The 14,989-nt window shown below is 44.2% G+C and overlaps 1 protein-coding gene across 1 annotated transcript in view; it reads left to right on the top strand.

Annotated features, from left to right (window-relative positions):
- Positions 1-14,989, top strand: part of LOC311224391 (dynein axonemal heavy chain 1-like) — a gene marked incomplete at both ends in the record, with an annotated part of 190,100 nt that overhangs the window by 80,165 nt on the left and 94,946 nt on the right. The window contains one exon of the mRNA XM_084309358.1: positions 935-1,106. Coding sequence (XP_084165484.1) covers positions 935-1,106 — 172 coding nt within the window. The remainder of the gene's footprint in view (positions 1-934; positions 1,107-14,989) is intronic.

Below are 14,989 nucleotides of genomic sequence, written 5' to 3'. Positions count from 1 at the left end.
GCCCTACCCAAAGCTGTAAAGGAATGTGAATCCCTACCTGGCTGCAATTAGAAACTGGTAAATGTCAAAATCCCCCCGCCGCGGGCGGCCGGGTAACGCAGCGGACTAAGCATCTGTCTACCACCACAGAGACAGTGGGATCGAATCCAGCTGTGGTGCCTCCGGCTTGGTCGACCGTCCATACTGACACAATTGGCAGTGTCAGCGGGTGTGAAGCCGGCGAGGGTGGTCCTGGTCGTTGTAAAACAGCGACTCCTACAGTTCGGTCGGGGCGCCTGCACAGCAAGGGAAGGATCTGGGAGAGGTAGTGTGATCCTTCCACATGTTACACTCCCCCAGTGAGAGTCCATGCTACCAGGTCAAAAGAAGTGGGGATTGGCTACACATGTGTCGGAGGAAGCATGTGATAGTCTCCGCCCTCCCAGACCGACGGTAGGGGGCAGAGCACGCAACGACCAGGTAGGGTATTGGGAATTGGCATAACGACTAACATTGGGATGGGGGACAAATGGAAAAAGGAGGCGGAAAAAAGAAAGTAAAAAAATTCAAATTAAAAAACCCGCCCCACCCAACCCCCTCCATTCTTTCCCTTTGGATGTATATATTTTTATGATCTCTTTTTCTTAGACAGTACTGTATATTTGTATGTCTTGTATGTCATAAATGTCTTGATGAATTGAAAATGGAGGATCCTTATGTAAACAAGACGAAAGTATTTTTCTGGTCTGCATCCTCTTAGCAGTTGTTTGTATTGAGCCGTACTGTATTGTACCCATTCTGCAATCTGTTAATAAAGTTATCAATCAATCAATCAATCAATCAATCAATCAATCAATCAATCAATCAATCAATCAATCAATCAATCAATCCTCCCCTAATCTAACCCTAAATCTCATTAACTTCACCCATACTCTCCCTCTCTGTTCTCCTCCAGTCCTATAGGTGAGGTGTTCCGTGCGCGACTGAGGCAGTTCCCCTCCCTGGTGACGTGTTGTACTATAGACTGGTTCAGTCCTTGGCCACAGGAGGCCCTTCAGTCTGTAGCTGCCTCCTTCCTCAACGAGCTGCCTGAGCTGGAGGCTGGGGAAACAGCCATGACGGGACTGGTGAGCACACTGAGGACATGCACACAACACTAACCAGACCCAGGTTTCATTAAAGCATGTACAGCTGTACACTTTAAAGGTTTGAAGTAATGTGATTTCCCCAATACCTCGGGTTCACACAGAGTTATTGGATGGCTGAGTTGTAGTTTACTTACAGACGGCATGTGAAGACGGGACAAACACACCACTGTGAAGCAGGACATGTGACGCAGGACAAACACACCACTGTGTCTGGGTCAACTTCTTCAGTGACTTTTTGACACATGTTCATATTTAAAGGCGCTATGCGTAGATAACATTCAGCCACTAGTTGTCGCACTAGAGGTCACACTAGAGCACCAGCAATATCCAATCAGGTGCATTCCACGTGGGGAAATGAGAAGTAGGGAGGGGATACATTTTTTATTTAACCAGGCAGGTCTTAAGCCTGACGGGTCCGCTACCGGACCCAAGCCATAAATCCATCTCTACAGACTATGAATTAATGTTGCGTTTTCTTTTTCAATTGTTGCCAAGAGTAAAGATCCTAACCTTGTCAAAACAGCAGTCATAGTGTATATTTTCAGCAATACGTTTGTTTATCAATAGGTTAAAGTGTTATTAGTGAAATATTAGTTTTTGGAATGTATTCAGAAATTAGCGAATATCTGCCATTTAGAATGAATGTCGCCATTTAGTTTGTAGTCATATGAGGAGAAGAGACCCAGAGCTTTCGAATGGCGTTGGAATTTCGAAAAACGACACTACCCAGCTCAAGCCAGCTCCTGTCAATCATATGACTTGTGAAATTTCTTTTAAATGTATCTTATTTTTCGGGATTATCTACCACAAACCTGAACGTTATTTGCATAAATTAGAACGCAGTTTGTTTATCTACCTTTCTGTGAATGTTTAGCAAAAATCGGCATTGCAATCTGATGAAAAATGGCGGAGCAATTTCCATTATAAAAAAGTAGCTGCACTTACAGTAGATTTCATTCACGGTTTGTGGATCACGCCTGGTGTGTAAGGGCTGCGTGTAGTCTTTTACCAACAAACTTGCAGTTCCGCGTTCGGGTTCTGCGATCTGATTGGCCACTGACGTACGCCCAAACAGCGCGTTACTCTAGTTCTGCCTCTAACCTCTAACAGCCTGCAGCCTGCTAGCATTATCCAATTCATATCAATCGAAATAACGTATTGTTTTCATCTCTCTATATTAACGTGATTCCATCAACACAACATAAATGTTCAAAACACGACAAGACAGTTTGCATCACTTCCCACGGTTCTCGGCACTTATTCTACCGGTAGTGCGGTAGTTGTTGCCACGGTATTGGGTCTTTGGGTGAATACTTCATTGGCGGGGAAGAAGAACACTGATAGCGGTGTGTGGACCGTCCTGCGAGCCCCAGGCCACCGTTCCGTAAACCCCAGGCCACCGTCCCGCGAGCCCCAGACCACCGTCCCGCGAGCCCCAGGCCACCATCCCGCGAGCCCCAGGCCACCGCCCCGCGGCCTCAGGCCACCGTCCCGCGGCCTCAGGCCACCGTCCCGCGAGCCCCAGTCCACCGCCCTGCAAGCCCCAGACCACCGCCCTACGAGCCCCAGACCACCGCCCCACGAGCCCCAGACCACCGCCCCGCGAGCCCCAGACCACCGCTCCGTGAGCCCCAGACCACCGCCCCGCGAGCCCCAGGCCTCCGTCCCGCAAGACTTGTTTCCCGTGAGCCTAAAATTCTACCTGGTCTCGTCCCGTGGGGCTCACGGGACGGTGGCCTAGGGCTCGCAGGACGGTCCACACACCGCTATCAGTGTTCTTCTTCCCCGCCAATGAAGTATTCACCCAAAAACCCAATACCATGGCAACAACTACCGCACTACCGGTAGAATAAGTGCTGAGAACCGTGGGAAGTGATGCAAACTGTCTTGTTGTGTTTTGAACATTTATGTTGTGTTGATGGAATCACGTTAATATAGAGAGATGAAAACAATACGTTATTTCGATTGATATGAATTGGATAATGCTAGCAGGCTGCAGGCTGTTAGAGGTTAGAGGCAGAACTAGCGTAACGCGCTGTTTGGGCGTAGAGAGAGCGTACGTCAGTGGCCAATCAGATCGCAGAACCCGAACGCGGAACTGCAAGTTTGTTGGTAAAAGTCTACACGCGTAAGGGCTGCATGTGTGTGTGGGTCACGAGCAGATAATAGGGACTCTAAGTTATCCGTGTATGAATAACAGAGTTTATATTGAAAACATAAAACACTAAACCTCCACCAAGGGAGTTTATGTGCAAAGGACAGTTCCAAAAGAACACAAGAAAACACTATCATAAAGGGTTCAGCCTCTATAAAATAAAGTGTAAAATAAGCCAGTAGCCCAAAACAAGAAGGATAAATTCTGAATCAGAGATCAGCACTACACTTCAATATAATAAGCGTGACCAAAAGGATAGCCAACACTAGGAAATTAATCAGCAGTTGACACTGCGAGATCCAAACTTAAATAGACTCAGCATTGCCATAGGCACAGTTGCACTGAATCAGGTGCAATCAAGCCCACACACCTGCCGACCCATGAGGCAATTAACCACAGAGACCAGGGATTGACAGCTATCCCTCACAGGAGATGAAATAGACAGCTGTCCCTCACAGAAAGGCAAAAACATGACGTGGTGATACTAAATCCAGATTGAACTCTGCCATTGGAAAGAGGAGATTTGGCCCGATCCATAGATGTGTGACTTGGCTATAATAAGGTCATTTATAGGCCTGATATTCTATATTCTATAATACTACTATTTCAAATTGCATGTGTCCGGATGGCAGAATTCAGTACTGTATCTACAAAACCTTCTGTTTAATCATCTTCCCTTTATTCATTTTCTTAGATTTTTTTGTACAAGTGATCTCAAGAAGGTGCTGAAAGAACTCAGTGGCAGTTTGTCAGGTCTAGTAATTTTTTGCATGGTGTTATTCACCATCAAAGATTACAAAGAAGAAATATATTAATTGAATTGATATTCTCCTTTGGTATATTACAATTTACTCAAGCCTAGTAACAGACACAATATTTCGGACATTGGGAATATATTCCCTGAGATCCCTCGATACCAAGAACATGCTAATGGGCCTTGTAGAAGTGGAGCAATCTTCCATTTACTTAGGTATGTATTTTTAGGTGGATTTTCAGAAAATAGGGCTCGGGTTTAAGAGGTTAAGAACAAATTCTTATTTTCAATGACGGCGTGGCGGCCTCTATCCCTTCTACAACGGCGCTCAGTTTCCGGGTTCCTCTGATTGGCCACGACGCCCACGTGACCCTACGCTAGCCCGCCCCCTTCCTGCCGTGCCGCGCTTGCCGCGCTCCCTCAGCTTATAACGAATCATTAAAAAAATATCCCTCAGCTTATAACGAATCATTAAAGAAAATATACAGTTAACTGGAATATGTTGTTTCTTTACACATATGTTGGATTATGTTAACTGGAATATGTTGTTTCTTTACACATATGTTGGATTATGTAATTGGTTTGTCATGACAAACCAATAAAAATCGCGAATTAACCGGTGGCCACAACAACACACAGTACTGGTGGTGGTGGAGGACCGGGGAGCTCCGCGTCTCGGAGCGGCAGGGGGAGAGGAGGCAGCCGGGGAGGTGGCCGGGGAGGTTGAGGGGGAAGACGGACGCCTGTCTGCAAGAAAGTGGTCTATGACGACCAGGAGAGTGAAGAGGAGGAGGACGACGCGGTCAGCTTGCGATCAGAGGAGGACGAGTACTGTGTGTTGTTGTGGCCACCGGTTAATTCGCGATTTTTTATTGGAAACAACACAACAACACACAGTACTCATCCTCCTCTGATCGCAAGCTGACCGCGTCGTCCTCCTACTCTTCACTCTCGTGGTCGTTGTAGACCACTTTCTTGCAGACAGGCGTCCGTCTTCCCCCTCGACCTCCCCTGCCGCCTCCCCGGCTGCCTCCTCTCCCCCTGCCGCCCCGAGACGCGGAGCCCCCCGGTCCTAATGATTCGTTATAAATTGAGGAAGCTGAGGGAGGGTGGAAGCTGAGGGAGCGCGGCGCGGCAAGCGTGGCGCGGCAGGAAGGGGGCGGGCTAGCGTAGGGTCACGTGGGCGTCGTGGCCAATCAGAGGAACCCGGAACCTGAGCGCCGTTGTAGAAGGGATAGAGGCGGCCTGGCGAGATGAAAAAAGGTCTCCTTGAAGGGTAACCGGGAAGCGTGAACACTTAAGGCAACTAACATGCACTTCCGCGTTTCTCTGATTGGCCAGCGCTCTCCTTCGTGAATACCAGCCGCTCTACGCTCGTTCCCTACGCCGGAGAAACTTTTAGAAAAACACAAAGCCGCCATCTTTAATGCATTCGTGCTCCCCCCTACATAATAACCACGCAGGTTAATCAGCAAAGGTTAATAATAATAACCATGCAGGTTAATTAGCAACGCTCGCACAATACCTAGGTTAATAATAAGTAGGCAATTGGCACAAGTGTAAATTATACATTCGTCACTCACTTTTTTTTTTTTAAACAATGTTTTTATTGCAATTTTTTTTCTCTTACACAAACATACATAATACAGAAAATAGCACATGACAAAAATAAAAAGACACCCTCCAATCCACTCCCTTCCCTAATTATAATACAAATGACATTTCCGCAGAAATACTACAATAGAAATAATTATTGTTAATGTTAATTTATAAAGGGGAACTATCCTATAAACGGCATTCCTCAGTGTCCAGTACCTTTCCCCAGCTCTATAGATTCACATCAACAGTATCCACGTATCCAACTCTCAATGTCCGAGATTTCTCACCCGCCTAAGTGGCAGCCTCAAGGCCAGATTAAGACTTCAGAGGCCCCTGGGCCAGATTCTTGTGAAGGCCCCCCCACACACACATACACGTGCACGCACGCACAGTGGCGTTTTTATATGTCACTTTAAAAAATATATAGAATATTTAGAAGTCGTGGGCTCTGAGAGCCAAGCTAAAAGGACTTTGATCACCCCTGCCCACTTTGACAACCTAGGATGGCTTAGAGTAGACGACAGAGTACAGCAACTTGCAATGGGCCTGGTCTACAAGATACACTACGCGACCAAGGTACCCATGTACATGTCAAAATACTTCCCAAAGGTCAGTGAATACCACGATCACAACACCAGAGGGAGCTCCACAAATCATGTTAAACCCAGATTCGGCTCAAACAAGGGACTAAACACGTTTCGCAATTATGCCACATCAATGTGGAACGCCCTACCCACAGCTGTAGAGGAATGTGAATCACTACCCACTTTCAAAAACACTCAAAGAACACCTGACGGGGTGAAAAAAGTAGAGATAGTTGGTATGCTTTGCCGAAGTAACGCCCTCTTTGTCCCTTTCCTCTTTAGATTTTAACTTAGCAGCTCCGCTTTCCCACCGTTTAACTTTTTTATCCATGTTTTTTGAGTGTCATATGATCATACAGTACTACTCGAGTCTTAGCCTACTTGATCAACTTGCAAGTGTAATTCTCGCGATCAATGGTCACCTGACCTGACCTGACAGTGACCCCTGGACCTGGCAAGACCACCCGCATTTCATTGTATACTTGTATGCCGTGACAAATAAAACTCTTGACTTGACGTCAGTGTCACGTAGACTCAACGTCTCTCACCCCTCATTATCAAACAATCAATCATATTTTTATTTGCAATACAAAAAATGTAATAAAAATAGATAGAGAAGAGATGAGATGATACTATTAGTCACTAGATGCTGTGAAAGTAAACGCTGAATGAGGATCTGATTATATATATATTTTTTTCGTATCTCTTTTATTTTTTTTACTAGTGTGTAGTGGAGGCCTTTAGTCGTGTTATTTCTAAACCTAGCCGCATTTCTGGCAAGACGCTCTCTGATTGGCCGACGCCTGTTTCTACACTGGTTAAGCTTAGGCACTCTTTCGAAGTTGGTTACGGTTAGAGTTTGTCTTAGAGCGTAACGGCAAGTTCTTTCGACGGTTAAGCTTAGGCACTCTTTCGAAGTTGGTTAAGGTTAGAGTTTGTCTTAGAGCATGGCGATAGAACGCCAGGTAGTTTGCAGGCTGTTCGACGCGGAAATGGGCAAAGACACAGCTCGTCACGCGATTGGGCAAACATGTCAGTGGCCAATCAGAGAGCGTCTGCCAGAAATGCGGCTAGGTTTAGAACTAACGCCCCCTAGTCACTAGGGGGAGCTCGATGATATCCGCTATCAGCACCGGCGGGTCTCTGCTGTCTGTCATGAATAATGATCCCAATCTGCCTTATTCGTGTCGGGGCTGTGTCTTATTTTACCAACGGATTTCCAGTTCCGCGTTCGCGTTCTGCGATCTGATTGGCCACTGGCGTTTCTTAGGCGACTCTTTCGAAGTTGGTTAAGGTTAGAGTATGGAATCAGGGCTGGTGTTCTATCGCCCTGCTCTAAGACAAACTAACCTTAACCAACTTCGAAAGAGTGCCTAAGCTTAACCGGTGAAAGAAAGAGGCGTCACACGATTGGCGCTACCAGAATTCAGTATTCAGTATTCAGGCGTCGGGGCTGGGATGTGGAGATGCAAGTTTTGACTTTTTATTGCTGTTTTTACCTCAAACGGAAAACCTCAAACTCTTATGAAGAGGAGAAAAAATACTCAAGATTAGCCACTTGCAGACGGCAGGGTGTGACGTACTGTATATTTTAGTTGATGAAATATTTTTGTTGACTAAATATTTTAGTTGATGAAATATGTTTTCATTTCAGTGTCACAGTATGACATCGATCTCCAAAATAAGAAAAAAATTAAAAATTAAATGTGGGGCCTCTAGTGACGAGGGGCCTCCAAAAGGCCTCTAGTGACGAGGGGCCTACAAAAGGCCTTGAGTGACGAGGGGTCTCCAAAATTAAAAAAAAAAAGGAAAAAAATAATAATAATAATTTGGGCCTCTAGTGAATCCAATAAAAATAAAAATCCGGCCCTGGGCAGCCTGTGTGGCATTTGGCACCCGTCCACACAGTGGTAGGAGCCCAGCCTTAAAATGTCCCAAGATCCTGAGATAGGACCATGTTGCTTTTCAGTACCTGATTAGAAATATAGAACAATGATCCTCTTTTTTTTTTTTTTTTAAACCTTTCCGAGGTGTTCCATAGACTCACTGGAACTGTGCAAAAGTCCCCACATAGTGAAAGAAACATCCAAATAGCTCTCCTTTAAATTACCTACCAGAAACCACGGAAATATCAGCATAAAAATGAAAATACAATAAAAAACAAACTAATAAAATACATAAAATAAAATAAATTAAAAAATAAAAAATAAAATAAAGATAAAAATAAACAACTGTTCTTCGGCTTCTCTACCTCCACCCACATTTATTTTTTTTCTCTTTTTTCCTTCTCTTTTTTCCCCTAAACCTTCCTCCCATTTTCCCTTTCCTTTCCCTTACCGTTCATGTTTCCTATCTCTCTCCTTTAGATTCTTACATTTTCCAGGAAATGTATAAACGATGACCAAGTCCTTTCAAATTGTTCTGTTTTTCCCTTCTGTATGTATGTTAGTTTCTCCATTGCTAAGTTCTCTGACACTTCCTTTAACCATTGTTTAGCCCCTGGTCTCTGTATCTCCTTCCAGTTTAGAGCTATCACTCTCTTGGCCTGTAGCAAACAAAAATTAATCAATTTCCTCTTTCTAATATAAGCTGGGAACTTCTCCGGGTATAAGTGTAGTATACATAACTTAGGATCGGTCGGGATTTCTATCTCTGTCATCTCCGATATGAGTTCCAATATCTCCTTCCAATATTCCTGTATCTTCTCACATTCCCACATACAGTGGTACAGGGTCCCTATCTCTACCCCACACCTAGTACATTCATCCGGGATCACGGGATAAAACTTGTGTAATTTCTCTGGTGTCATATATACTCTATGTATCCACTTATATTGTAGGAGTTTACATCTGGTATTGATTGAAAGTGTCTGTGACATCTCACATGCTTGTTCCCAGTCCTCTTCTGCTATTTCTACCCCCATGTCCCTCTCCCATGCCCGCAAACTGCTCAAAGAGCTCTCATCCGATCCTGATAACAACACATCATAAAACTTGGATAACTGTCCTCTTCCCACCATATTGTTCCTAGTAAGTCTTTCTATTATGGATGTGGGTGGTTCCTTTGTGCCCCTGTTCTTTGAGACTACGTAGCTCCTGATTTGAAAGTATTTAAATCTATGTGATCTTGGGATTTCAAATGTGCTTACTATCTGTTCGAAGGTCATCAATTCCCCCTCTTTGTATAAGTCTTTAATCTTACCCAAACCCCTTTCTGCCCAATTTTTTAATCCCCCATCATTCCTTCTCGGTTTAAATTCCTCATTCCCCCAAATTGGTGTATACCCCGATAATTTATCTCTTCTACCTAAGTGTAAATGCGCCTTGTGCCAGATCCTTACTGTATTTTTGAGGAACGGGTTCTTTGTACTTTTTATCAACAAGCTACTCTGTCATGAATATATATATATGCGTCTAGTGTTATCTTTGTCTCTTCTTTTTCTATCTCCATCCAAGCCAGTATATCTGTCTGTTGAAAGTAAAACGTTGCTGTCCTGAGCTGTGCCGCCCAGTAATAAAGCTTCATATCTGGAAGTCTAAGCCCTCCTCTGTCATACGGGAGGTAAAGGAGTGTCAGTCTCAACCTGGGTTTTTTATTGTTCCATATGAAACGTGTGAACATTGTTTTCAATCTCCGAAAGAAGGTTTCAGGCAAGGGCATTGGGATTGACTGGAATAGGTATAGGAATTTAGGCAATATAGTCATTTTAATAACATTCACTCTGCCTATCATTGATATTGGTAATTTGCTCCATCTTTCAAGGCTATTTTCTACATCTGTCATTATTGGATCGTAATTACTCTGTACTAAGTCTTTAATCTCCGGGGTTATCTTTATCCCCAAATATGTAAACCCCTTGGGGGAGCTCGCAAACTGCGTGTGCACCGGTGCTTTCTCCCTTTCTCTTTCATTTAGTAACATAAGTGCGCTTTTATTTTTATTCGTCTTATATCCTGAAAATACTCCAAATTTCTCTAGTATATCGTTCGCATTTTTAATTGAGGTATCCAATTTAGTTAAGTATAGTATTATATCGTCCGCGAAAAGCGATAGGCAATGCTCCATACCCCCTATTCTCATCCCCGTGATTCCTGGGTCCTGTCTAATCGTCATCGCTAATGGTTCGATTGCAAACAGAAATAGCAACGGAGAAATCGGACATCCCTGTCTGGTAGATCTCTGTAGTTTAAACGGTGTAGATATTTGGTTGTTCGTAGTTATTTCGACCATTGGGTCTGTGTATAGAATCCTGATCCATTTTATATATCCTTCTCCAAACCCGAACCTTTTAAGTGTTTCAAACAGATATCCCCACTCAATCCTGTCAAATGCCTTTTCGGCGTCTAATGACAGAACTGCGTGGTCTTTTTCGTTTTTCTTAGTGTGAAGAACATTTAGTAATCTCCTAATGTTATGAAACCCCTGTCTTCCCAATACAAATCCGTTCTGGTAATTTTTTATCAGATGTGGAATCGACTCCTCTATGCGCCTAGCTAGTGCCTTACATACATTTTTCGTATCACAGGACATGAGGGACACAGGACGATATGAAGTTGTGTCCGAGGGTGGTTTACCCGGTTTCTTAAGTACCGAAATCATCGCCGATCTTAAGGATGGAGGCAAAGTCCCCTCTTTTCATTGAACATTTCCAGTAGGTGGGGCAGCAGTTTCCCTGCGAATCTCTTGTATATTTCTGTTGGTATCCCATCTGGGCCCGCCACCTTCCCACTATTCATAACCGTAAGCGCCTCGTTTAATTCTTCTATCGTTAGCTCTTGGTCAAACTGTTTCTGTTCCTCTTCCGTTATTTTTGGGAATTCTAACTTGTCCAGGAATTCCTTTTGTTGCTCTGTGTCTTTCGGGTATTCCGATTTATATAACCTTTCATAATATTCCTTAAAGTGGAAATGAAGCAGTGAGCATAAATACATATTCATAGCATCACATTAGTATTTAGATAAGCCACAGAAGAAGTCACGTTATAAAAATAAGCAGTTTCTAAGAAAAAACGATTTGTTGTGTACATTTCTGAAGCATTTAGCATTATGGGCGCGGCCATTTTGTTGCTGACGTCATACCGTGGCTTGGGTGTATACACTCTGGTTAGCTGCCTATATTGAATGGGTCGGTCAGCAAATAAAATGTTGCCTACAAAACAACGGGACCGCGGTGGTTCTGTTTGTATTGCTCCTGGCTGTTCAAACTAATTTTACCATGTGAGAGAGAGGAAAGTTGGTTAATTTCCACAAACTACCAGTGAAAAAAACAGTGTTGTTGACATGTTGGCTCGGGCTGCCTGCACCCAGACGGCGCGACCAGCCTGTTGTACAGGGAAGGAGGATCTGCAGCGAACACTTCATTGCCTCGGATTATGTTGTTGGGGTGGGATGTTTGTCCAGAAGACCACTAATCAGCTGAAGCCGGACGCGGTTCCCTCGGTCTTCGACAGACAGACCGGCGTTAGCTCTCGGGGCCCGGCGTTAGCTCTCGCTAGCTAGCGTTAGCAACCGGAGCGTCGCGGAGCATTCAGCCTGCAGGCTACACAGCTTGTGTAGCCAGCAGGCTGAATGCTCCGCGACGCTGGTTGAAGTGGGTCTAGGTAGCCAGCAGGCTGAATGCTCCGCGACGCTGGTTGAAGTGGGTCTAGGTAGCCAGCAGGCTGAATGCTCCGCGACGCTCCGGTTGCTAACGCTAGCTAGCGAGAGCTAACGCCTGGCCCCGGCTGGTGCCAACTAGCTCCCGAGAGCTCACGCCGGTCTGTCTGTCGAAGACCGAGGGAACCGCGTCCGGCTTCAGCTGATTAGTGGTCTTCTGGACAAACATCCCACCCCAACAACATAATCCGAGGCAATGAAGTGTTCGCTGCAGATCCTCCTTCCCTGTCCAACAGGCTGGTCGCGCCGTCTGGGTGCAGGCAGCCCGAGCCAACATGTCAACAACACTGTTTTTTTCACTGGTAGTTTGTGGAAATTAACCAACTTTCCTCTCTCTCACATGGTAAAATTAGTTTGAACAGCCAGGAGCAATACAAACAGAACCACCGCGGTCCCGTTGTTTTCTAGGCAACATTTTATTTGCTGACCGACCCATTCAATATAGGCACCTAACCAGAGTGTATACACCCAAGCCACGGTATGACGTCAGCCATGACGTCAGCAACAAAATGGCGGCGCCCATGTTGAAAACAGGGATATTATATTATATTTTTCAGACAAATAAGATAGATTTCACATTTGATTATAGAACCCTGTCTTACACAAGGTACACAACAAACAAACTAGGATCACATTGCTCACTGCTTCATCTCCACTTTAAAGGCGTTATTTATTTCTATTGGGTCATTCGTTTCAAGTCCATTCCCTAATTTGATCGTATTTATCATTCTTTCCGCTTGTGCCTTTCTAATTCTCCACGCTAGTATCTTGCCTGCTTTTTCCCCTTGGTCGTAGTATGATTGTTTTAGCCACTGTAAGTTCGATGTTATCTTTGTAGTGGATAGATGTTTGTACTGGGCCTTTAATACCCGCAGTTCTCTCTGTTTTGCTGGGTCTTCTCCTCTATATAGCTGTTTTTCCACTTCTTTCACCTGTTTTTCTATGTCCTCCATTTGTTTATAGTGTTCTTTAGATTTATGTTTAGTATAGCTTATCATTTCTCCCCTTATATACGCCTTAAATGCCTCCCATCTCACCGTTGCACTTGTCTGGTCTGTATTTATGGAGAAGTACATGTCTATTTTTTCACCTATAAAAGTCATACATTTCGGGTTGTTGAGCCATTTGGTTTGGAGTCTAAATCTAGGGGGTGCCTTCGCTATTTCCGGCATGTTCATACTTAACGTCATTGGAGAATGGTCAGACAGTAATCTACTGTCATATTCACTTCCTGTAAATTTAGATATCAAGCTCGTCGAAACTAAAAAAAAATCTATTCTAGAGAACGTTGGCCTACTTAGTAATTTAGAAGCGCACGAATATTCCCTCTTGCCTTGGTTTAGTTTTCTCCATATCTCCACCAAGTTGAGGTCTCTCATAAACTTATCCATTACTTTCCTTGTTCTTCCGTGGGAGGTATCCCCTCCCTCTGACTTATCTATTTCCGGTCTCCTCACGCAGTTAAAGTCTCCCCCCATGATGAACTGGCCCGTGAGAGTTGCCATTTTCATAAACAGTTGTTGAAAAAACAGCGGGTTATCATTGTTTGGTCCATATATATTTACTAGGTTCACCTGCATGGAGACTATAGTACCGCTTAATATTATAAATCTCCCTCCCGGGTCTACAATTTTATTTCTTAAAGTAAATGGTATCGACTTGTCTATTAGTATCATCACTCCTCTAGCTTGTGAGTTGAATGGGGCCGAGTAGACCTGTCCTTGCCATCTATTCTCAACTCTCTTGACATCTTCCCCAGTGCTGTGTGTTTCCTGTAAATAAACTATTTTCGCTCCTGATCTTTTTATCTTCCCTAGAATCTGTTTTAGCTTAATAATGTGGCTCATTCCCCTCACGTTCCAGCTCATATATTTTATTTCGTTCCTACTCATCCTTATGTCCTATGTTGCCCACTCTCTTCTTGCCCCCCTCCCCCCTCTCTCCTCCATGTTTTGTGATGTGGTGTTCCAGCCGAAGTGTCCTGTAATAATAAATAAAAAAAGAGAAAAAACACAGATATCCCCAGACCCCACATATAAAGCTAACGTCCCCCCCTATTGGGCGTGGACTTCTGACCCTCCTCTTTTCCGACTTCCTACAGGATGCATCTTACCTGCCTTTCTCTCTCTCCTGCCGCTCTTCCCTCCTAGTATGCTCTAACCCCATGCTCCCTTTTTCTCATTTCTGTTATTTAACGTCTAACTTGACTAAACTATCTTCAACTTGAGTCTGTATCATTACTCTCCCCCTTCCTCCTCCCGTAACCATCTCGAGGAGTCCTCTATTTCAGCCTCCAAACTTCTAGGTCTCCATCACTTTAAAACATTGGAACATTGAAACAAAACTCGAAACAAAACAAAACCAAGTCCGCCACCTACCGGGCATCAACCATATCTAATACCTGTTAAGAAAGGGGATATGGCCTACGAAAACCCCTAAGCTATACCCATTACCCGTCTTTTGTAGAGTTAAACCAGAACTTGTTGCGTTTCTATGTAATATACTCTTCCCCTTCCTCCACAGATCCTAACTATCCACTCCTCATCACTCCTATGTTGGGTCCTTGACCTCTCCGTTGTATTCCTATATAGCTATCCCCTTTTTCTGTCTGTGTGTGTCCAGTACTTATACTGAACGGTAGAGGTCGCCAGGCCTTCTAACTTATACACTTTTCCCTCTCTATTAGTTTCCCTTATCTATACCAAAAATTGCAGTGTTTTTATGAAATATACATTTTCCCTTCATCCCCATTTCCTAACTATCCACTCCTCCTTCTGTCTATGTTTGGCCCTCGGCCTCTCCATATTACCTTTAACTAACTATAACTACTTAACTATAACCGCCCAGTCCACATATTGAAAAATAGAAATTACCCTTTCCCCCAGAATATACCATTCCCCTGCTTCAGCTGTTCTCAGAATCCCCCCCCCCCCCTTCCCTCCTTTAAGTCGGGTCCTTGAACCTCTTATTCCTACATAAAGCCCCCATACACATATTATATTCATATCAATTATCTGGTAAGAAGGGGGGCCCGCCATATATACCCATGCCTTTTCCCTTGTATATCAAGCATGGGGGAATGTCTCTTAGAGATTTCCCTCAGAAATTACAATCCA

This window comes from Notolepis coatsorum (genome assembly GCF_963971535.1).
Source record: "Notolepis coatsorum genome assembly, chromosome: 1".
Taxonomy (NCBI): domain Eukaryota; kingdom Metazoa; phylum Chordata; class Actinopteri; order Aulopiformes; family Paralepididae; genus Notolepis; species Notolepis coatsorum.
Note: the sequence above shows the minus strand (reverse complement) of the source record. Positions and strands in the feature narration are given on the sequence as shown.